The 23,473-nt window shown below is 61.9% G+C and overlaps 1 protein-coding gene across 3 annotated transcripts in view; it reads right to left on the bottom strand.

Moving 5' to 3' along the window:
• The window catches only part of SLC6A9 (solute carrier family 6 member 9), a 31,725-nt gene that overhangs the window by 3,546 nt on the left and 4,706 nt on the right, over positions 1-23,473 (bottom strand). For 2 of the 3 annotated variants that reach the window (XM_055138202.1, XM_055138203.1), the window contains exons 2-12: positions 19,815-19,931; positions 7,966-8,122; positions 7,343-7,474; positions 6,731-6,998; positions 2,360-2,492; positions 2,102-2,236; positions 1,923-2,026; positions 1,254-1,491; positions 1,038-1,172; positions 858-957; positions 583-683 (exon numbers count right to left, since the gene is read on the bottom strand). In XM_055138202.1, coding sequence (XP_054994177.1) covers positions 583-683; positions 858-957; positions 1,038-1,172; positions 1,254-1,491; positions 1,923-2,026; positions 2,102-2,236; positions 2,360-2,492; positions 6,731-6,998; positions 7,343-7,474; positions 7,966-8,122; positions 19,815-19,844 — 1,533 coding nt within the window. In that variant the 5' untranslated portion in view covers positions 19,845-19,931. Of the gene's footprint in view, positions 1-582; positions 684-857; positions 958-1,037; positions 1,173-1,253; positions 1,492-1,922; positions 2,027-2,101; positions 2,237-2,359; positions 2,493-6,730; positions 6,999-7,342; positions 7,475-7,965; positions 8,123-14,025; positions 14,186-19,814; positions 19,932-23,473 lie in introns of those variants that run through there. The other variant, XM_004614166.3, reaches the window with a different exon arrangement.

Genomic DNA, 23,473 nt, shown 5'->3' with positions numbered 1-23,473 from the left:
ACTGAGAGCAAAGGGGCGAAGCCAGAGGGCCCACACCTGTGGCCACTTCCTGGGGGCTGTATCGCAGCCAGTCCTGGCACATAGTGGTGGGCTCTGCCGCTGACCTAAAGTATCTGGGCCTCAGTTTTCCCCTCTGGAAACTAGGAATGACCGCCTCTGGTTCCTAGTCATGGGGAGTACCCCCAGCTCAGCACTCTGAGGTCCACCCCCACTGTTACATGCTGGTGGGCACCAGGAGGGCCACTCCAGGTCTGAGGCTTCTGAAGAAGTGCCTGCTCCCGACCTAACCCAAGCTGTGTACAGCCCGGCCAGCCACCCCCACACCATCGCGGCCTGGATTGGCACAGTGCCACTGATGAGTCCTCAGACCCTTCTGGGGAGGCCAGGCAGGCAGGGATCCCCGCAACCATCCTGCAGGCCACAACAGGGCATGGGGGAAGGGGACTCGGGAGCTCTGATCACCTGGCGGTGGGGTGGGGGGAAGGGTCGTCCTGCTTTCCCGCTGTGGGCTCCCAACAGGACCCGCAGTATGGAGTGGGCGCATATGGAGCAACTAGGGAAGGGGCCTGCCTAGGAACTCACGAAGATGATGGCTGGGGAGACGAAGCGCCAACAGATCTGGAAGAAGAGGGGCGGCGGGAAGCCCAGCATCATCTGGATGTCCTGGAAGTAGTTGCGGTGCCCTGGAAAGTGGGAGTTTAGCAAGAGCCGAGCAGCTTTAGAGTGGGGCGGGGCTTCAGCAAAGGGGTGGAGCTTTGGGACAGGGGCCGGGCTTTAGGGAAGGGGTGGAGCTTTGAGACAGGGGCGGGGCTTCACAAAGGGGTGGAGCTTCGGGCGGGGCCGGGCCGTGCACTCACCGTAAATGTACATGATGGACACACACATGATGCACGAGATGACCACGAGGGAGAAGCTGGCAGCATAGTTATCCATCAGCAGCAGCCAGTAGATGCCTGCCTATGGGTCAGCGGTCAGCTGAGTCAGGGCCCCCAGTCCCAGGTGAGGCTCCCTCACCCCACCTTTCCCGAGGGGCTTACCTGGCTGGTGAGGGGGATGCCCAGCAGGAAGCCGGCCACCGCTACCCCCAGGGTCACATAGGTCTTCTTCTGCAGGATCCACTCATTCCCCACCTCATCCACGATGGCCGTGACCAGGGTTTCCAGGAGGCAGAACTGTGGGGGGTGGGGGCGGCCATCAGAGCCCAGCCCGGCTGCCTCCCGCCCGGGTCAGGGCCCCCCGCCCAGACCTCCTACCTGAGTGCCCAGCCCCAGCAGGATGAGCATGAAGAAGAAGAGCAGCGACCAGACCGGGGAGATGGGCAGCAGGGTGAGGGCCTCGGGGTAAGCCACGAAGGCCAGGCCAGGGCCGTGGTCTGCCACCCGGGACACGTCCACACCCAGGTGCTTGGCCATGAAGCCGAGGATGGAGAAGATGACGAAGCCAGCATAGACGCTGGTGGCACAGTTAGTGATACTGATGATGACACTGTCCCTGACCGGGCCGAAGAGAGAGGCAGAGGTCAGGGCACACACCTGCCTGCCTCAGCTCCACCTGCTTCACTTGTTTGGACTGGGCTCACACCCAGCGGGCCTGAGGATCATTCCCAGTGGTGCTCAGGGGAGCACGCAGAGCTGGGGGCTGACCCCGGAGCTGCCGCAGGCAAAGCCTGTGCTCAGCGCTCTGAGCCCTCTCTCCCCGCTCGGCCGGAGCCCAGAGCGGACAGGCAGGCGCGCCAGCAGCACAGGTGTCCTGACCCCTTTCCAGACACACTGGCTTAGGGAAGGGAGCCCCGGGCTCCCAAGTCCTCACTGTCCGGGACCCCATCCAGGGCCAGGACCTCCAGGCTGAGCGTCGTGGGGGATCCCTAGGCATGGAGAGGAGCGGGCAGGCCGGGCTGCGGGGGGTGGGTGGGAGGGACCTACCTGTAGCAGTTGTTGTGAAATTTGTTGTAGGAGGCCATGGTGATGAGGCCGCCCCAGGCGCAGCCCAGCGAGTAGAAGATCTGGGAGGCGGCGTCGCCCCACACCTGGCGGGGCGGGGCAGAGTGAGGAGGCGGGGCCAGAGCAGCGCCCCGCCCCCGCCCCGCCCCTCACGGGCCTACCTTGGCCTCCAGGATCTTGTCCCACTGCGGGGTCAGGTAGTACATGATGCCCGTGAAGGCGCCGTCCAGGCTCACGCCGCGGATGAACAGGATGGTGAGCACCACGTAGGGAAAGGTGGCCGTGAAGTACACCACCTGGGGGGGGAGGGCAGCGGCCACCTGAGCCTCCGGCCCCTCGGGCGCCGCCCCTTCCCCGCCCCACCAGGAGACAGGATCGTTCTGGGTGGGCACAGACCCTGCCGAGGGAGGCCTCCTTACTTTCCCCGAAGACTTGACCCCTCGGATGAGGCAGAGGAAGACGACCACCCAGGAGACCCCAAGACAGCCGAGCAGCGGCAGCCGCACCTCCCCGAAGTTCCCGATGTCATCCGACAGCTTCAGCACGTAGAGCCTGCACGGGAAGGGGGGGTCTGCCTCGGAGCCACCCCGCTGGCGCAAGGAGGCAACGCCTTCTTTCTCAGGGGGCTCAGCCCCGCTCCCAGCCCCACTGTGGGCGCCCCTGTGCCTTCGGTACCTCAGAAGTCCCCCGCTTGCTGCGCTGCCTCTCCCAGGAGCTTGAAGGGCACTTGAAGGTCACACCTCTCAGAGGAGGAGGTCTCCCTACCCTGTTCAGGCACTCCAGGTCTTGCTGGTGCATTTCTCCCTCTGGGAAGCCCTTGTCCCCCAGACTGGACACATCCTATCCCATGTCACCTCCTCCAGGAAGCCTTCCATAAGCTTTTCACCACACTAGTTCCATCTCCAAGGAACCCAGGGAGGCAGTGGAGTGCTTTAGAAGTACAGGAGATCTCACCCTGAATTTCTCCTGCACCCCCTCCTTCTACCTGCACGTGACTCCAGCAATGTTTTTACAAGCAACTGGACATTTGTGTACCAGGTGCTGAATGGGTAGACCTGGGTCAGGTACGTGGGCACTGCCAGGCAGGAGAGCACTGCTCAGGAGGCTTCCCGGAGAGAAGTGCAGCCGAGGCTGGAGGGTGGAGAAGGGGTGGGTGGCCCACGGAGATGGTGGGCAGTAGGCTCACTGGCCTGCCCGGCACATGGGCATCTAGGAAGGCAGGCAGAGGGGGCAGAGAAGGACCAGGGACAGAAGGGGACAGCAGGAGAAACGACAACTGTGGTGGGCACTTGACCATTCACCTTGAGGGTTCTTTTTTTGTTTTTGGTTTTTGAACCACACCAGGAGACGCTCAGGGGTAAGTTACTCCTGGCTTCGCTCTCAGGAATCCTGGTGGCATTTGGGGAACCATATGGGGTGTCAGGGCTTAAATCCAGGATGGTTGTTCAAGGCAAGTGTCCAATCTGGTGTACGGTCTGCCTGGCCCTCACCCTGAGGGTTCTTTTTGTCAGTTGTTTTGAGGATAGACCACAGCAGTGCTCAGGGGTGACTGCTGGCCCAGAGCTGGGGGTCGCTCCCAGCCATCCTCGAGAGAAAATGGCACCTGGTCTCCCATATGAGCTCAGCCCTGGGGGGTTCTTACAGCTGGCTCCGACACCTCCCAACCTCTCCTCCACGTCCCAAGAAAGTCTAGGAGGCCTCCTGGGGATTCATGGCCTCCCACCATCTCTCACCTGCCCTCTCCTCCGCCTGTACCTCCTGCTCACCCTTCCTGCTGCCCTGAGTTGTCTGTGATCCTTAAATCATGCCAGAATGCCCCCTTTCCATGCACATGACCTCTAAACTGCTTTACAGGGGTCACAGCTGGTGGGGCTTGGAGAAACCCTGTGTAGTCCCGGGGACTGAACCAGATCAGCCAGCCATGTGCACGGCAGTGCCTTAACCCCAAACCAGCTCTCAGCTCCCATCTTCTTTAACTTCATGTCTAAATCTGTGTGTCGGGGCTGGAGTGATAGCACAGCGGGTAGGGCGTTTGCCTTACACGCGGCCGACCCGGGTTCGAATCCCAGCATCCCATATGGTCCCCCAAGCACCGCCAGGAGTAATTCCTGAGTGCATGAGCCAGGAGTGACCCCTGTGCATCGCTGGGTGTGACCCACAAAGCAAAATAAATAAATAAATAAATAAATAAATCTGTGTGTCAGATGGGGGCGTCTTCACTGGATTTTCCCTGTGAGGCCACAGCGCAGGGACGACATCAGGGTCGAGCACAGAAGGCCAGCCTTGGTGCCAAATGAGGAGCTTGCTCCTTCTTTTTCATGATGTCATATTTACTCTGTTTTTGTTTTGGTTTGGGACCATGTGCATTTGAGATCAAAGAACTTTTGGAACCCAACATATTCACAAGCTTGATCGTTGATGCATAGCTTCTCTGGAATTTTTTTGTATTATGTTTTCGTTTCCCCAACCAGAGGGTAAACACTTCAGGAACAGGACGCCCTAATCTGCCCGCATCAGTGGCAGCGGCCACCAAAACTGCGTTGCCAGAGCCCTGCGGATTTATGCCACGTTATCTCGTTCCATCTCAGTAACAATGAGGAGTGCCCCCCCGCACCCCCCTCCCCGCCTCCTAATGGGCCTGAGAGAGGTTCAGTGCTCAGTGGCAGCACAGCCAGGAGGTGAGTGAGGTCTGAGTGACATGTGGCGCTGCCATGAGGACTCTGGGAGAGGGGCACTGAGCATTAGGGGGGTGCTGGGTACCCCAGTGGCGGAGGAGGTGAAGGGACACAGCCCCAGGCCCCTGACAGGGACGAACAACACAGAGAGGCTGTAAAAACAGAACTGCCAAGGGGTGTTGGAGCAGGCCCGTGGGTCCACAGGGCTGGGGGAGCAGGTGTGGGCTGGGCAGCTGCTGTCTGAGCCCCTCACTAGAGCAGTCACTCCATCTGACGTTGGACTTCTTCCCTCCTTTGTCACATGCAAGCTGTCTCTTCTAAAGGTACCTAACAGGGCTGCGGCAGGCTCAGATGAAATCATGACGCTTTCCAAGGGGCCAGCAGAAAAGGTGGGGCAAGGACACCCAGACTCCCAGGGGCCTCGTTCACACTGGGAACAGCAGGGACAGTGGGTCACCCTGACGCAGTGTTTCCGCCTCGTTTCTGAACTTAGAAACTCAGGTTCTGAATCAGAAGACGAGGAAGATGTTTATAACAGATAATACGCCTGGCTCAGCAGGTGTCCAGAGAAAAGGCGCAGGCTCTATCCCTTCCTTGCTGGCACCGGCTTTCTCTGGGTCATTCCCCAGGCTCCCCAGGAGGGGGCAGCAGGGAGCCATCCACAGCATCAGGCTCTGAGCCGCGCGGGAAACAGACCTGGAGTGCCCGGGGCTGAGGAGCAGGTGTGGGCACCCCCACCTGTGGCCCGGCTTCAGCTCCCTCTGACTGCATAGAAGAAAACCAGAGTTTTGCTGTGGGTAGCTCCACCTGCTTCGATGCAAGCCCTTCCTGAGGACTGGCTGTGGCACTGGTGCAGGTGCTTCCCTAGCAGAGATCCAGCTGCCCAATGCACCCCATGCCAATGTAAAAAAAAAAAAATTTTTTTTGCGCTTTGTGTTTGTTTTGGAGCCACACCCAGCTATGCTCTGCACAAAGGGATCACTCCTGGCTGGGCTTGGGGGACCATATGGGGTTCCAGGGACTAAACCCAGGTTGGTTGTGTGCAAGGCAAGTGCTCTGGCCAGACTATCTCTCTGGCCCACAAATGTGGTAAAATTCTAACCGGGCCGTAGTGAGCTCTGTTCTTGCACTGGATAAGGACCCCTGAGGGACAGTGTCTGGTGCCCACCCCCCTGCCTCACTCCCTGCTGAGCATACAGCCTGGAACTGTGGGTCGCCTGACCCACCCTCCACTGAGGCAGTGGCTCCAGGTCTGTAGGTGAGCCCCAAGGGGAGGGCACATACCTCTCACCGTGCAGGGGTGTAGCCCACAGGTGCTGGGACCCAGCGTGGAGGCCACCATGGGGCCATGAGCTCACACTCTCCCTCTTGCCCCTCAGGGAGGCCTTCTGGGTGCCTCCTCGGCATCCCCATCCCCGCACGCGGTACCCGTCTCCCTCCTGGGTGAAGGCTCTGTGGAGGGGGGTCTGGGGGCTGGCAGTGCAGATGGAAAGTGCCGGGACTGCCTCCAGGACGTGCCGAGGCCCGAGCCCACTCTGGCCCACACATGGGAGATCAGGCGGGACGGTAAGAGCTGACGTTCTTTCTTTCCCATTTTTTTTTTTTTTGCTTTTTGGATCACACCTAGCATTGCACAGGGGCTACTCCTGGCTCTGCACTCAGGAATTACTCCTGACGGTGCTCAGGGGACCATACGGGATGCTGGGAATCGAACCCGGGTTGGCCTCGCGCAAGGCAAATAAATGCCCTACCTGCTGCTGTGCTATCGTTCCAGCCTCACTGAGGTTCTTTCTTAGCACAGCTAGAGACTGATAGCACAGGAAGCTTTCAGGTCTCCTGAGCACTGTGGCAGGAGTCTGGATAGAGTTCTGGTGCATTCCCTGAGAAGGCCAGCATCCACCTTACAGCCCTCAAGTGCCCCAGTGCTCATTCTTCCCCTCGGTCTCAGCCCTACCTCTGGGCCCAGGGCCTGGCTCCTGCTGTCTCCAGCCTCCTCTCCCATCCCCCCAGCCCTGTCTGATTTCCTATAGGAGCAGGACCTTGGGAGGGGCTCCTCGGCTCTGGGGTGGCCGCCTCCTCATCCCTCCTCCCGCCCTCCCCCGGCCTCGTGCTCACCTCCAGTACTCCTCACTGGGACTGGTCCTCTGCAGCGTGTGGTTGAGCAGGTGGGAGAGGTTGCCGGGCAGGGCGGGCCGGGAGCCGTTGGTGTGGTTGGAGGCGTCCAGCACGCTGGCGCAGTCGGGCGTGTTCCAGGCGTTGTTGCAATAGGCCCAGGGCAGTACGTGCGACATGGACGAGAAGAAGTAGTAGAAGGCGATGCAGATGACCACGTTGTAGTAGATGCCGATGTAGGTGGACACCACCATCATGCCGTAGCCCACACCTGGGGGCGGCAGGGGCAGCCTCACACATCTGGCCCCAGGAGGGGACCTTAACCCCCTCCCGAGCCCGGGGCAGACCAGAAGGGGCCAGCCAAAGCCTTGCTTGGGGCCCAGGCAGGGAGCAACGGGGTCTGTATCAACACGTGGTCAGAGGGGCGGGAGGAAGGCGAGTCAACACGGACCCCAGCGTGTGTGGTGTGTGGCCATTGATGTGGGGCGGGGGGTCGGCACCAGGTGCTCGGGGCTGGGGTGGGGTGGGGTGGGGGGAGCCGTGTTTGCACAGATGTGAGGGTCACGGGGGAGAGGGGGTGCGCATGTGCGTGCACGCCCACCCGGGCCGCCTCACCTTTGAACATGGGGCTGATCCGCCACACGCCCAGGCAGCCCTGGCTGGCGAACTGGCCGAAAGAGAGCTCCATGAAGAAGAGCGGGATCCCGCAGAACACCAGCATGATGAAGTAGGGGAACATGAAGGCGCCTGCAGGCAGGGAGGGGCGGGCTGAGGGCCGGGCGGGGGGGGGGGGGACCCCCGCCCTCTTCCTGCTCAGAACCCACCAGCAAGACCTGTGCGGTGGGCTGGACCCGAGCGGCGCCATGCACGGAGCAGGAGCCTGGTCGGAGGCGCCCACCCACAGCCTGTCCCGGGGCAGGGCGGGGGGGGGGGGGGCGCGGTCAGGGGAGATCCAGACCACAGCCACGGTCTGGGTGGGACTCCGGGCGGCACCATGCCCCTTCACAGGCCTAAGCTGCTGGGGGTCCTCCGGTGTCCCTGCGACACTGGGGGGGTGGGGCGAGACAGGGGCCCTCGGTGGTGGGGTGCTTCCCTCTGCTCATCCCAAAGGAAGGGGCTGCAGGAGTTGGGCCCCGATGGCCGCCCAGGCCGCGGTCTGTGTCTGACGCCCTGGGGGCTCAGGCTGGAGTGGGGCGCATGGCGGGGAGGGGTGGCCCTGCCCACTGCCCGCCGGGTACCTCCCCCGTTGCGATAGCAGAGGTACGGGAAGCGCCAGACATTGCCCAGGCCCACGGCATAGCCCACGCTCGTCAGTACAAACTCGATCTGGTTGCCCCAGTTGCCCCGTTTGAGGTTCTGGTCCCTCTTGGTGGCCTCGCTGGGCACAGCACCATTCTGTGGGGACAAGAGAGAAGTGGCCGTCAGCAAGGCATTTGTGCTCCCGTGTGGGGTCACCATGGGGCTGCCTAAGCCCCCCCACCCCCGTTCCCCTCTGTGGATAGGGACCACGGGCAGGCCTGGGGGAGGGGAGGGAGGAAGTGGACTGCCGGCGGGCACCAGGGCCAGCAGCCCACCTGCAGTGCTGCCACCAGCATCCCAGAGGTGGGACATGTCCAGGAAGCTAGAGTCAAGAGCCCCCTGGCCCCAGCCCCTCCACAGCCTCCCCTCTCCCCTCTGGGTGAGATCTGGGAGCAGCTGAGCCTCATGCCAGGCAGCCAAGTCAGGCTGGGCACAAAGGGGCCTGTGTCCAGGCTGCCCCCCCACCCGCCGCCTACCGCATCGCCAGGCTGAGCACGGCAGCGGCCCGCGGGCAGGCAGCTGCGGGGGAGGGGAGCCGGACCCCTCCTCCAGCCCAGGGTTCCTTCCTGGGGTACAGGATGGGTAGGGAAGTGGGGAACCAAGGCAGGGCCGGTGCGGGAGGAGCCCAGGGTGCCATCTCTGCTGCCCAGCCTGGACAGCCCACCTGGGCTAAGGGGGCAGCCAGGAGTCAGGGGACAACCCGAGCTGTAGGCACCAAGGAGGAGCCAGCAAGAAAGGCTCAGATGGGGCTGGACGGACCCAGGTTCGATCCCCGACATCCCTTGAGTGGGGCTTCCTGTTCACAGTGATTCCTGAGTGCAGAGCCAGTAGTAACCCCTGAGATTGGCAGGTGTGTGTGTGTGTGTGTGTGTCAGAGAGAGAGAGAGAGAGAGAGAGAGAGAGAGGGAGGGAGGAAGGGAGGAAGGGAAGGAGAGGGAGAGAAAGAGGGGGAGAGAGACAGAGAGAGATACATGAAGAGAAGGACCCTCGAAAAGGTGGGGAGCAGGGTCAACTGAGGTCCTAGGGGGGCTACCACTCTGGAACCCCTAACCTACAGTTGGCACTGGCTTGACCAACTCCCCCCTCCTTTTTTTTTTTTGGCTTTTCTGGTCACACCCGGCAATGCTCAGGGGTTATTTCTGACTCTGAACTCAGGAATCACTCCTGGTGGTGCTTGGAGGGCCATATGGGTGCTCTGGTCCCCGACTCCTATTTTAGAGAGGAGTTGGGGAACACCCAATGGTGCTCAGGGGCTACTCCTGGTTCTGTGCTCAAGGATCAGTCCTGGAGGGGCTCAGGGGACCATGCAGTGCTGGGGATGGAACCGGGGTGGGCTGCATGCCTTCCCCATGAATGACTTCTCTGACCGCTCCTCAACCCCTTATAAGTGTCCCTGCCCCTTCCAGTCCTCCCAGGTGACCAGGAACTAGTTAGTGTGAGCGCAGGGTCAGTGGGGTCCCACTGAAACACAACTGCACCCTCAGTGTTGCCCTTTGAGAAACCCAGGGTGCTTGGGGCAGAGACGGCCTTGGGGGGAGTGTTGGCTGGGAGGGGTGTCTGGACAGTGTCCCGACGGCACCCTGGGTCACCTCACAGGCTGAAGGCCACACATGATGACACGAGCTGGTGCAGAGGAGACAGACTCAAGGACAGTGGTGGCTCTGGCCAGGACACAGGGTGGCCAGACTGGGGGGCAGAAAGGTTGGGAAATCCAGGCAGGATGGGGAGATCAGCCTGGCATCTGTGGCCTTGGGAAAGTCCATAAAGAATGCAGACCTGGGGGGCGTAGCGTCTCGGGAGCCCCAACCCTGCGCCCTGGTCCCACTGGGGCCCTTATGGGCCCCCCTAGGCTGTTGCCTGGGGTGGGACAGCATTGCATCGACCTGCTGCATGGAGCCACCATGCTGCACCCCCGATCCCCACAGCCCCCCAAGAGACACCTGAGAGGGGATTTAGGGAGCACAGCACCCAGAACTGTCAGGCGTCCCCGCCTCTGTTCAAGCAGCATCTGGAGCAAACCGGCAGACCTGAGAAGCGGGGTTCACTCATTCATGCCTAGCCGGCTGGCCTACAGCCCACCCACACTGGGACTTCTGGAGAGCTGGTGTCCCCGCCTGCCCACAGGAGCTAGAAGCCTAGAGGAGACACAAGCCACCAGCAGCACCGAAACTGTGTGGCCCTAAAGCCACCTGCAGGACGGCCATGAAGGGGGAGCTCCCGAGAGGACAGCGGGTGGACTGGACGGGGTGAGGCCCGAGACGGTCTCCCTACAAGACGGTAAAGGGCCTTGTAGGTCCCCTGGAGCCTGGGCAAGGGTGGCTCTTAGCCCAAAGGTGCCATAGTGTCACCCCCTCACCCTCATCTGGCCTGCTGGGATGGACAGGATGGACAGGAATGCTGTGGGTCAGGGGGCATCTTCCCGAGTGCGAGGTCTGCTTTGGGAGTTTACCCATTCCCAAACAAACCCCCGCCAAAGAGGGCTTCTATATGTCCCAGCCACAATAGCCGTTCTATTCTGTCCCGGGCTTGTTTACTTAGGGGCACAATGGGGGATTGTGCGGCCGTGGGGAATGTGGGTGGGAGCACGCGGCAGGGGTGAGAGATGCGAAAAGAGGTGACCGAGGGTCCAGGATGGCATCACGGGGCAGGCAGGGCGCCTTGCAGAGAGCAAGGTCCTCAAAGCCTCAAGCCCAAGTCTCTCTCTGGCTCCCACAGTGGGAGGGCCAGAACCCACCTCCAGGCCCCCCCCATGCCGGAGCATCCCCCGTAGGCCTCTGGTGTCTGCCTTCCCCACCACGTGCCACAGGCAGCCATGCTCTGGCTCTGATAGTGACTGGCACTGCAGGGCAGCTCAGCCTGCGGGCAGCCGTGAGGCGCCCCAGCTCCCGAACACGCCCAGGGCTGGGCAGAAGGAGCTAGAGGGCTCCCAGCACCCGGGGCGCTGTGCTGAGAGCTTGGCGGGTGACAGACAGACCCACTGTCTTCAAGGTCGGCGAGGGGTTCCCAAACGCTCTGTGCGGTGTCGGGGCTCTGCTTCCCTCCTGCCTCCAGCAGCCCTCTGGGCCTCCCTTCCACGTGCTTCCCAGGCATACACATCCTTGGCCGTGTGTGTGTGTGTGTGTGTGTGTGTGTGTGTGTGTGTGTGTGTGTGTGTGTACCAGGGGCCTAACTGGGCCTCCAATAGCAAAGCAGGTGGCATGTGCCCCATAGAGCCTGCTAAGTCGTCTTCTGATGAGTGCCCGCCTACTCTCCCTCCCTCCCTCCCTCCCTCCATCTCTCCCTCCTTCCCTCCCTCCCTCCATCTCTCCCTCCCTCCCTCCACCTCTCCCTCCCTCCATCTCTCCATCTCTCCCTCCCTCCCTCCCTCCTCTCTCCCTCCCTCCGTCCCTCTGTCCCTCCGTCCTTCTGTCCCTCTGTCCCTCCGTCCATCCCTCCGTCCCTCTGTCCGTCCCTCCATCCGTCCCTTCATCCATCCCTCTATCCCTCCCTCCCTTCCTGTGTTGCTTCCTTCCTCCCCCTTCCTTCCTTTTTCATTTTTGGGCCACAGCTGGCAGTGCTCAGGAGTCACTCCTGGCTCTGCACTCAGGGATCATCTCCTGGCAGTGCTCAGGGGACCACCTGGAGTCCCAGGAATCAAACCTGGCTTGGCTGCGTGTGAGACCAGTGCTTTTACCCACCGTACTGACCCTCCATGCACCGCCCCCTTCTTTCATTTTCTTGCTCTGCTGGTTCACTAATAGAAACTCTCTTGGCAGTGGCCACGGGCTCTGAGAGACCCACCGTGGACCCCCAGCAGGTCTGCCTAACGGAGCCCCGATCAGCCGCTCTGGGCTCCAGCCCTCCCTGCTCTCTGTCCTTTGCAGTCCTTGGAGCTGACCACAGTGACCTGATGCCTCTCTGGGGTATCCACTCTCCCCTGGCTCCCCGGACAGCCCGTCTCCCCTCACACTTCCTCATCGGGAGCCTGGCAACAAGGTCTCCAGGCTGGGTGCACGGAGGCCCAGGGGTTGGGACTGAGTGTGGGGAGTCAGCTGAGCCCCTGATACGACCCCCACCTTCCACGCACTCTCAGTGGCCCTTTCCCCCTGAGAAGCGGCTGTGGAGCCGATAGTGCACACCCCGCTCAAGAGGAACCTTCCCGGGGCTAACGACCCCCACCCCTCTGCTGGCTGGGTGCACCCCACAGAGCGGGCACCTTCCAGGGACCCGCGGCGTAGTCACTGCTTCACAGGAACTCCCGGGACTGAGACTGCTCGGCTCTAAGGGCGCAAGTGGGACCCTGCCCGAGCTCCGGCCGCCGGGTAGGCCACGGCCACTCGCCGCTCAGCCCCCCGCTGTCTGAGACCAGGAGACGGCAGAAATCCCTGAGATTTCTACCAGACCACCCCGGGGGGACCTGCCGAGCAAACCTTAGCCCCTCCGCTGGAACTGGCAGCCTGAACGGAGCAGGCTCTCAGCCCCTCTCCTCCCCGCCGTCTCCCCAGCTTTCCACATTACCTCTGCAACATGCTCTGGCGTCCCCCTGATTACAAGGCAGCGGAGACCCCTCACATGCACGGGAAGGACGGCGGCATGGAGAGTGGCCCCCGCGGCCGAGCCCACCACAGGGCAGCCAGCCTGCAGGGGCCGAGTCCCCTTCCTCCTGTCTGACCCACGCCGCCCCCGTTTCCATCTCCCCCCTCGGCCACAACCGCCCCGCGCCCGCCGCCTCCCGTCTGCCTTGAGCCGCGTCCCCCCGGCTATTTTAGTGAGGCCCGAGCCCCGGCGGGCAGTGAGGCGCCCTGAGCCGTGTGGGCGGGCAGGGCCCCCTGGGACGCGGCAGCCCCGGGCTCTGCTCATGGGCTGGGGTTCCATCCAAGACAAATGTTCTGGAGGAGGCTGTGACCCACCTCCCAGACTGATGTGCGTCCAGCCCCGGATGATAACGGTGACTTTCTGGGGGCCCCAGAGTGGGGGTTGGACTGAGCCACTGCCCCAGGAGACCCCACAATCCCCCCCAACGATCCCCCCACCATCCGCCAGGATTGTCCTTCCCTGGTTCTCTCCCATCGGTGTGGGAGCCAGGCTGCCCAGACAGAGCCACGGTCCTTCCACTTGCAGTGTCCAGCTGGACCTGGGGAAGAGCCGGGGCCAGCGCTGGAGGGACAGGAGTGTGGAGATGGCCCCAGGCCCCTGCGGGACACTGGCTGGTGCCCCCATCTCTGGGTACCCGGGAGCACGGCCCGAGAGTGGGTCTGTCTGTGGATAGCAGGACCCGTGCCCAGGCAAGCGGGTGGGGGGTGGGGAGCAGGACCGTAGCCCGGGGGTGGGGCAGGGGTGGCGCGGGAGCACTGCCCTGCCTCACCCTGCGCGGTGGTTTCTGCCCCCGAAGGCGGACAGTGAGCTGCACTCTGCGGAGGGGCTGTGGGATGACACTGGCATGCCTGAGGTTTGAGGGCAACCCCCCGCCCGTTTCTCCCAAACCCAACTCGGATGACCGTTTCTTTTCTCGCTTCCAGAGGCCAGGTCGGACCCCCCAGGGAAGGAGGGTGGCTCTCCCTCACCCTCTCTGCCACCAACCCTCCCCCCTTGTGAGGGTACACGGGCCCCCCTCTCCCTCCCCCACCCTCGCCGTGAGCCCCTGTACCACTGCCCCCTTCCCCCCTTTCCCCATAGGAGTAGCTGCCGTGGCACAGACAATGGGGCTGTATTGATCAGTACAATTCCTGGGCACCTCCGGCCCGTCTCCCCGGGAGCCAGGACAATGCAGCTTTGATACACAGAGCAGATTCTCAGCAGGTCCTGGGGCTGGGGGCCCCCCACTCCCACTGTCCCCCCCACACCCCCTCCACCAGCTCTTCCTGCGCTCCGTTGCACAGTTGCAACTTTCTGGGTCACTTTTGCTGGTGTCTGTCTCACTTGCTGGCACAGACTGCGCCGGGCCCTCTCCCCACCCCCAGCCCAGCCTCCCAGCCTGCCAGACCCCAGGGAGGGGGCTCCACCTTTGGGAAGAGACTGACCTGCTCTGGGGTGCAGGGGGCCGCCGTTCCACGAGCCACGGCCATCCCGGGGTGAGCACTCGGAGGGGAGCCGGGGCGCCCGCGTGTCCCGGGCGCTCATTCACACCTCTGCCAGCTCCAGGCGGCACTGACCATCCCCTGCGTCTCCCGGTGCCCGCTGGGCAGCGCGATTACTTTCACCTCATCTCCTCCCGAGGCTCGGCCTCCCCTCCCTGGCCCTGCCCCTCCGGCCGGTGCCCGTGCCGCCCGCGCGGGGCTGGAGTGAGGCGTGGGCTGATCATGACTTTTCCTTGTTCCTAGCAAGTTGTTGGAACAAAACACACATGTACTCACTCACGGCCATTGACTGAGGCGATGTGAGCATCAGAGAGCCGGAGGCGGGTCCCGCCCTCCCAGGACTGGACCTCAGGAGTCTCAGCCTCAGCCTGGATCTCCAGGGGTGGCACCGGCACCACTGGGCATCAGAGATGGGGGAGGAGGGCACAGATGCCAATGGGCATCAGAGATGGGGGAGGAGGGTACAGGCACCATTGGGCATCAGAGATGGGGACAGACGGTACAGGTGCCAGCAGGCATCAGAGACGGGGGAGGAGGGTACAGGTGCCAGCGGGCATCAGAGATGGGGGAGGAAGGGTACAGGCAACATTGAGCATCAGAGATGAGAGGAGGGGCACAGGCGTCACTGGGCATCAGAGATGGGAGAGGAGGGTACAGGCGCCATAGGCATCAGAGATGGGGGCACAGGTGCCATCAGGCATTAGTGTAAGGGCCAGTGGGCATCAGAGATGAGAGGAGGGTACAGGTGCCATAGGCATCAGAGATGGGGGCACAGGTGCCATCAGGCATTAGTGTAAGGGCCAGTGGGCATCAGAGATGAGAGGAGGGTACAGGTGCCATAGGCATCAGAGATGGGGGCACAGGTGCCATCGGGCATTAGTGTAAGGGCCATTGGGCATCAGAGATGGGGAGGCGGGGCACAGGTGCCATTGGGCATCAGAGATAAGAGGAGGGGCACAGGTGCCATTGGGCATCTGTGATGGGGAGGAGGGTACAGGTACCAGTACCTGGCGTTATCTCAGCGTCTCCCACTGCTTGAGTGGTATGGCTGGGGAATGTCTGGCCTCCCCCAGTGTTGGGGATCCAGCCAGCCAATCCAGTGGGGTATCTCATAGCAGGAGTGACCACAGGACATCTCACTGGCCTAGTGGCCCACATGGGCACCTGCCTGAGGAAAGAGGCACCAGTGCACAGGGGGCACGCAAAGTCCATGGGGACCTGCCACACTTCCTAGCACCTTAGGGGGCCCCAGGAGCACTGGGACCCGAGTTCACTCTAGCCAGTGTGCCCCCTCTCAGAGGCTCCCTTTTCTGGCAGGACTCCTGTGGACGCTGAGGGCCAGGCAGGTGCCAGAGGCTGTGTGGAGACCCGCCTCCCAGGGAGCAAGGGCCCAGGAGGACTGTGCCGGGGCGGGCTCACCCCTGGATGTACAGGACACTGCTCTGCGTGTGGGCAGTGTGATGAGCCCACAGGGGGCCAAGTGGGAGACTTGGCTTTGACAAAAGGGCCCTGGCTTGTGCTGGAGTACAGCGGGGATGGCGCTTGCCTGGCACACAGCTGACCTGGGTTCGATCCCCGGCACCCCACAGGGTCTCCCTGAGCACCCCTAGAAGTAATTCCTGAGTGCAGAGCCAGGAGTAACCCCAGCAGGGTGTGGCCCCCAAACCCAAACCCAAACCCAACCAAGCCAAGAAGGGCACCAGCTGTAGATCCAGACCGGGGTGCGAACCCCACTGGGCAGGCCCCACCACGCCTGGCCTGAGTCGCCCCCCGTGTCTCAGTCTCCTCCGCTAGACAGCGGGGAGGACCCACCGCTGAGCCCCAGAAAGGGAGACTGGAGACTCAGCGACAACAGTGACAAGTACCTCAGGTAACGACAAAGCCTGAGAGACACACATTGTCCAACACCGTCAGGTGCCCGTGTGATGTGCACGTGTCCGGTGTGTGCATGTGTGTGTGTGCTGCGTGTGCACACATCACATTCTCCCGACAGCCCCTTGAGGAAGGGACTCAAGCAAGTCGCCTCAGAAGGGCCCCAGAGGCCACCAACTCAGGCTCGCTGGGCGGGACACTCCCCGCCCTCCCCCGCCCGAGTCCCCAGACACACTCTGCTGACTTCCTGCGGGCACAGACTGAGGGCCAAGGCCCGGCTGGACTCTGGTTCCAGGAAGGCCCAGTCACCCATGATGGCCGAGGGCTCCCTTCCACCCAGGGTGGGCTCTGGGCTCCGGCTGCCCTGGCCTGGGCCGGGTGCCCAGAACAGGCAGCCCTGGCTGGAGGCTTTCTCTGGCTCTGGCCGCGGGGAAGGGAGGCGGCAGCAGCCCAGCTGGGCCCTGGCCGTAATGAGACCTCATTAGTGGGATCCAGCTGCTCGGGCCCCACTTAGGGAGGCCGACTCCCCCAGCCCGGGCGCTGACTTCCCTTAATACGAGCAGGCACGCTTCCAGAGGGGCGCGGAGTCGAGGGGCTGTGTGGGTTCTGGAGCTGCTGGGTGGGGGCGCCGCGGGGAAGGAGCGAGTGGGGAGGGGGGCTCAGCCTGGAGTGGGGAGGCTCCAGGGAGGAAGCCGAGCGCAGGCCCGCGACGAGGGAGGGCAGGCCTGGAGGAAGCAGCCTCTCCTCTGTATCCAGAGCCTGTGCTTTGCACAGGGCCCCGGGGCCGCGGGGGCGGGCACCCGAGATCATCCTGGGGCACCTCTGGGCCGGGAGCCGGGGGGCTGGGCCGTCCTTGGGAGGACACACATGGGTGCAAGGCCTTTGGCACAGAGTGGCCCCGTGTGGCCATGCCTGAGGCAGGGGAGTCCCAATTGCATGTGCAGCCTGGGGCTAGAAGTGCCTCCCAGGCACGAGGGACTCTTCCAGGGACTCCCACTGGGTGCTAGGAATCGAGTCAAGAAGTTCCCATCAAAGGCCAAGGAGCTAGGCGTGCAGGTGGTTCACGCTGGCCTCGCACACAGCCGACCCGGGTTTGATCCCCAGCACTGATAAGGTCCCCCGAGCCCGGCCAGGAGGGACCCCTAAGTGCAGAGCCAGGAGCAAGCCCTGAGCACCTCTCTGTGTGGCCCCCAAACAAATCAAAGCCCCCCCCCCCCGCAACAAACAAAGAAACAAACTAGAAGCTCCCGGAGCTGTCTCCTCAGGTCAGCGAGCGTCTGAGGAGTGGGTGCCGCTGCTCCCGGGACCCCCGCACGGATGCCGAGTGGGGCACAGGTAAGGAGGCTGGGGATGCCAGCCCTGGGCAGGGCGTGCCCCCTGTGTCTCCACCAGGGAGTGAGGCTACGTGCCGGGACCCGCACCAGGTTGAGTGCCGAGTAGGTAACAGGCTCGACCAAGGGAGTGCCCCATAGGGGCCAGGCCTGTGCTTGGTGAGGGCCCAATGCCAGCCAAGCCCATACCCGTCAGGCACTTTCTGCATGCCAGGACTGGGGTGGGTGAGCACACACTGTGTGCCAGGTAGGTCCTGGCTGACCAAAGGTGGCCAAGCCCTCCCGTGCAGGCAAACAGAAGGGTGGAGGGTGGGGCGGCCGCGTGGCCTGGGGCTGTGGGGACGGTCAGCGTGGGGACCCCAGCCTGCTGACTCTGCTCTTATCTGGGCAGGTTTCTGGGTGCGGAGGCAAGGGGTGCCCAAAGACGCTCTGAGAGGGGAGTAAGGGCATAGGCGGGCGGGGGTGGGGGGCGCAATCAGCTGCCCTGGCAACTTAGTTCAAGGCCCTGAACTTAAAGCCGAGCCATGGGACTCTCTTGCTTCCTGTCCTCAGCTTCCCTCCTCCAGTTCCCCATCCTCGAAGCCCCCGGCAGTGCTGCTGCTGCCCAGTGTACCCCACCAGGCCCCCGAGCGTCCCAGCTGCTCCTGGAGCCCTGGCCAGCTGGGTCCTCGCAAAATCCCATCCTGGGAGCCATTGAGGCGTGAGTGTGGCAGCTGAGCCTGCCTGGCAGAGACCTTCAGGGCTGGGAGTCGGGGAGGGACACGTGCGGCTGGCATGTGAGCCTGGGCACACGTGCTGGGCAGTACTGCCCACCTGGGGAGCCTGGCAGAAGCTCCAAGGAGGGCACAGGCTGTGTCCATGTCCTCATACCCATCCTCGGGGCAAAGGGACTTGGGCATGAGGACCCCACGGCAGGGGCAGGGCCTGAGTGGAGTGGGAGGCGCAGAGCTAGGATGGCTCCAGGGCCCCTGGTTGACAGGCCTGACCCTCAGCAGCCCCTCTCTTGCCCCACCCCACATGTGTGAAAGGACCGTTCTCAGCCATCGGCCCGAGGGGACACCGCACCCAGTCAAGGGGTGGCTCTGCCGCCTGGGCTGGCAGAGAGATGGGGCTCCTCGGGCCGTCTCCTAGAGACCGGCACTGAATGGAGGCGCGTTCAGTTCCAAAACTGGGGCCCGTGAATAGAGTAGCCCAAGGTCAACAGTGGGACTGGAAAAGAGGCAGGAATAGAATCTCCAGCAGCCACTGGGGGTGCCCAGGGGACAGATGCTATGAGCCTCAAAGGCAGCGGCGACGGCGGTCAGGACCGGAGGGCAGAGGGCTCGGAGAGACGGAGCCCCGGCTATCTTTAGGCACATCCTGGTGCTGGGAACGGGGGTCCCCAGGCTCCCCCCTCCCCCGCCCTCCCCTGGCCCTGCAGAGCCCGTGGAGGGGGGGTTGTGGGGGAGGGGACAGCTCTGCTCCAGCAGGGTCTGAAAGTCACTGCGCCCACAGCCCACAGCCTCCCCGACTGCCCCCCACGGGCCTGTAGGTCGTCTCCTGAGAAAGCAGAGCAACTGGGGGCCTGCAGCTGTGTCCCGGGTTTCCAGGGGCAGAGCCACCCACCTCCTGCAGCGTCCCTGCCAGTGCCAGGACTCCCCCAGGCGGAGAACCCAAAGTTGAAGTTATCCCAGCACCCCCAGGCACCCCAACAAGCGTCTGGTCACGGACCCTCCAGCCGATCCCCCAGAGTGCAGGTGGGACTCATTCTTCCTGGGGCGCCCAACCAGAGCCCAGGGGCAGGGACCGGGCACTGAAGGAGGGTCCTGACATGTGGAACAGAACCACCCTGTCTCCCCACCCCAAACTATGCCTTTGGAGCCGGCCCTGGGGAGGGCTCAGCAGAGAGCCGGGACCACCAGAACGCACAACACACAGAGGTGGGGAGAAGCTGGCTCACTCACTGGCTTCGTCCCCCTGTAGCCCCCCACTGGGCATATTCCCAGGCCAGACCCCAAGAGAAGTACAGTCGCTGCCCCTGGGGCCATGTCTGGCCTCTTGCCCCTAGTTCTGGGTCCCCCGGGGTGGGGAGGCCTCCTCCTGCCAGCCTTGCCCCCAGCTTCTCAAGGCGTCCCACCTCTCAGGGCCAGAGGTGGAGAAGGCGAGAGGGAGGCTCTCTCTCACAGGCCCCGGGAGAGTCGCCAGATGATAGGTTCTGAGTCACTTTCGGAGCGAGAAGGAACCAGAAGATAGAGAAGCAGGGGGCTAAGGCCCCTCTCAGCCAGCCTCACTAAATACAGGTGGAATGCAGGGTCGCAGTGAGGGTGCCCCCCAGCCAGCCAGGGGGTGCCCTTCGGGGCTCAAGACTCAATGTCTTTCTCTCCTACAGGCTCATGCAAGGATCTGCCCTGCCGACGCCACATACACACACACACACACACACACACACACGTGTGCACACACACACACACACACACGTGTGCACACACAGCCCAGCACCCACCGAGAGAGCAGCCTCGAGTCCCTCCCCACAGCCCGAGTGTTACTCACCAGCATCCCTTTGGCACCTTTTCCTACCATGGTGGCGGTGGGTGAGGTGGGCTCTGGGGTCTGGGACCACACGCACAGCCTTGGATTCCGGCACTTCTAGACCACAGACTTCAAGGGCTGAGGAGAGAACACAGTGCAGTGAGGCCCGAGTCCAGCGAGCAGAGGACGTGGGAACGTGGCCCTCCCCTCCCCACACTGTCCAGATTGGGGGAGGGGCTGCAGGTCCAGACTCCCCCCCCCCCATCTTGCTGCTTTCAGAGTGACCTCTCTGCCACTCCTCCCTTGCTCCTCTCCCAACCCTTCCCCGGCATCCCTGGGGCTCCAGGCATCCTGTCCCCATGGGCAAAGACCTATTTTTGACTCTCCAGATGCCCAATTCTATAAAAAAAAAAATAAAATAAAAAATAAGCCCAGAACTGGGACAGGATCTGGTTCCTTCAGTGTCTGGGTGAATGACTTCAACCTTTCCCCTCAAGGCCTGTTAGCTTGCCTCAGGCCGGGCTCCCCAAATGCTTCCCCCATCCTGATGCCACTCAGCTGGGCTCCAGGAAGCGGGTCTGGAGACGCGTTCCTGATGAGGACTCTTGGCCACTCCGGTGTGAGTGGCCTTCTGCCCTAGCCTGGCTGAGCACTTCCTGCTGGTCCCATGCAGAGCCTATGTGTCCACTTTTCTGGGGGGCCCTTCCTAACCCGGCCACCCCCAGTAAGAACCAGGGCTTTCTCCTGCGTCCTTCTTAGCTCCCACGAAACTGACTATCTGATGGTGCCTCCGTCTACCAGCTGCCAAGGGCCAGGGCCCTCGGGTCTGTCTGTGCTTCCCACCCTCTGGTTCAGAGCTACGTGGGCTGAACCAAACGGAAGAACGAGCTAAATGGTGGGGGGGGGGGGGGGCACCGCTCATTTCAGGGGCCAGGCCAGGCCGAGATCTGGCAGCCAGCACTGAGACACAGTGTGAGGCCCGTGCACGGAGCAGAGGGGGTGGGGCCCCCGGAGCAGTGCTGGGCTCCAAGGGTTCATGTCAGTGCGGCGGGCTGAACCCAGGGCCTCGCACCGGAAACCCACCATTTGTGGGATATTTTGGGGTTTCATTCCATCTCTTTTCCCTTTTCCATTTTTCAGGCTTTGCAGGAGGTAGGTGCTCGGGGGGTCTGAGGGCCACTCCGATAATAAACTGTAACCCTCAATGTGCCCGCCCGAGGGTGCAGTGGCCCGAGCAGGGTTGGCGGGAGGGGGCTCCAGGGTTGCAGACAATACAGTGGGGTGAGGGATCAGATTGGATCCAGTACACTACCTCCCTGAACCCCTGTTTTGTTGTGTTTTTTTTTTAAGGAAGAGGATTAAAATGCCCACCACTGGGGCCAGAGTGATAGTACAGTGGGTAGGGCGTTTGCCTTGCATGGGGTCGACCCGGGTTCGATCCCTGGCTTCCCATGTGGTTCCCTGAGCACCACCAATCGCTCCTGAGTGTAGAGCCAAGAGTAACCCCTGAGCATTGCTGGGTGTGACCCCAAAAGCAAACAAATTTAAATAAATGAATAAATAAAGTGTCTGGCTACTACCACAAATGGCACTGCAGAATTTCTCGCACTTGGGAGACTCATCAGGTGGGTCCGAGCAGAGTGAGCCAGGCAGGTAAGGCTCACCTTAGGAAAACTTCCTTCCTGATGGGGTGGGAGGAAGGGGTCTCTCCAGAGGGTGTCAGGAAAGAAACCAACCAGCAGCGAACCTCAAGGAATTCTCCCGGGAGGAAAATCCTGCACCCAGGGTGAGGGCTGTTCTCCCCCAGGCCTTGGTTCCAGGAAGGATTCATCTCTCCGCGCGGCTGAATCTGCTGCAGCCCGCCCTCCCCTCCCAGGAGCAGGAAGCCGAGGCTGTTTCAAAGGCTGTTCTGTGTCACTCTACCACCTGCTGCCACCATCAAGGGCCACCTCTGACCACAGGTCCAGGAACTCGATCCCTGGAAGCCTGGATGGTAGCTCCAGGCCTATGCAAATAAGCGTGACTTCCACAGGCCTCTGTCCAGGCCCCCTGGCCTCCTGCAGGGCACTCTCCGCGGGCAGGGACTTGGAATCATTTCCCTCTGCCAGTCACCCTTTGGCCTCTCTGCCCCTCCGTGTCCTTGGAACGAGTGCCCTGCTCTTGGCTTTGGGTCTGCCAGGGGGACAGTCGGAGAGGGGGTGCTCCCTAGGAAGGCAGTCATGTCCTTCACTCACTGCACCCTTGCCTCCAAGTTCTGAACTCTAATTTGACCACCCTCAAGCTGGTGAGTAAGCTGGATGAGGGACTGGAAAGACAGTACCGCTGGTAGGGCACTTGCCTTGCACGCAGCCAGCCTGGGTTTGATCCTGGACACCCCATAGGGTTCCCTAGTACTGCCAGGAATGATTCCTGAGTGTGGAGCCAGGAGCAAGCCCTGAGCATTGCTGGATGTGGCCTCACCTCCTCCCTGCCAAAAATAAATGAGGGGCTGGAGCAATAGCACAGCAGGTAGGGCGTTTGCTTTGCATGCGGCCGACCCAGGTTCGATTCCCAGCATCCCATATGGCCCCCTGAGCACCGCCAGAGGTAATTCCTGAGTGCAGAGCCAGGAGTAACCCCTGTGCATCACTGGGTGTGACCCAAAAAGCAAATAAATAAATAAATAAATAAAAAACAAATAAATAAATAAATGAAAGGAGGATGAAGGTATCTCTTTGGGATTCCCACTGGGATGGGAAGTAATAGGCTAGCAGGTCAGGTGGCCTAGGCAAGTAAACTGAGGGCAGGAAGTACAGAAATTCATGCTTCAGGGTGTTCTTACCCTCCTGAGCACCCAAAGAAAATCAGTCCTGGGGCTGGAGTGATAGCACAGCGGGTAGGGCATTTGCCTTGCACATGGCCAACCTGGGTTCGATTCCCAGCATCCCATATGGTCCCCCTGAGCACCACCAGCAGTAATTCCTGAGTGCAGAGCCAGGAGTAACCCCTTGTGCACTGCCATGTGTGACCCAAAGAAAAGGAAAAAAGAAAATCAGTCCTTGCCCTTACGTAGGGTGGGGCAAAGACTACTGAGAAGAGCTCCGAGGACACGGGAGAGGAAGCTCGGCTACCTCTCCTGCCGCTGCGGTTTCTGTATATGCATTTGGTTTGGGGCCCACGCTCAGTGGTGTCTTGGTATTCAAGGGTGGCTCCCTCCACAGTGTTCAGGGACTATGTGGGGCAGGGGACTGAACCCAGGTCTCCCACATACTTGCCCTTTAAGCTCTCTCTCCAGCCCCGACCATTCCTATTAAATGGCTTAAAAAATGAGCCGCTGAATATCCATGAGATGTCAAGCCCCCTTTAAAGCCCTGGGGACCCACATCACTCAGGCACCAGATGGGCCCTGAAACATACATGAGTGCCACTGACAAGTAGGGGAGCATGTGAGCATGCGTCTGGGCTCGGGACCTCGTGGGCCTGTACTGGGATTCTGACTCGGTCACTCACCACGTGTGTGACTCTAAGGAGGTGGTTTAATCTCTTTGAATTTTGGTTTTCTCATCCTGGAAGATAGGGTTAAAATACTTCTTTTCTTGGTTCTGAAATTCCTGTTCTTTTTTGTTTTTTGAGATGTGTGTGTGTGTGTGTGTGTGTGTGCGCGCGCGCTAGAAGTTCAAACCCAGGAGCATATGCTCTTC

The sequence above is a fragment of the Sorex araneus genome, chromosome 5 (genome assembly GCF_027595985.1).
Source record: "Sorex araneus isolate mSorAra2 chromosome 5, mSorAra2.pri, whole genome shotgun sequence".
NCBI classification, from domain to species: Eukaryota; Metazoa; Chordata; class Mammalia; order Eulipotyphla; family Soricidae; genus Sorex; species Sorex araneus.
The sequence above is the reverse complement of the archived record's forward strand: the minus strand, read 5'-3'. Positions and strand labels throughout refer to the sequence as shown.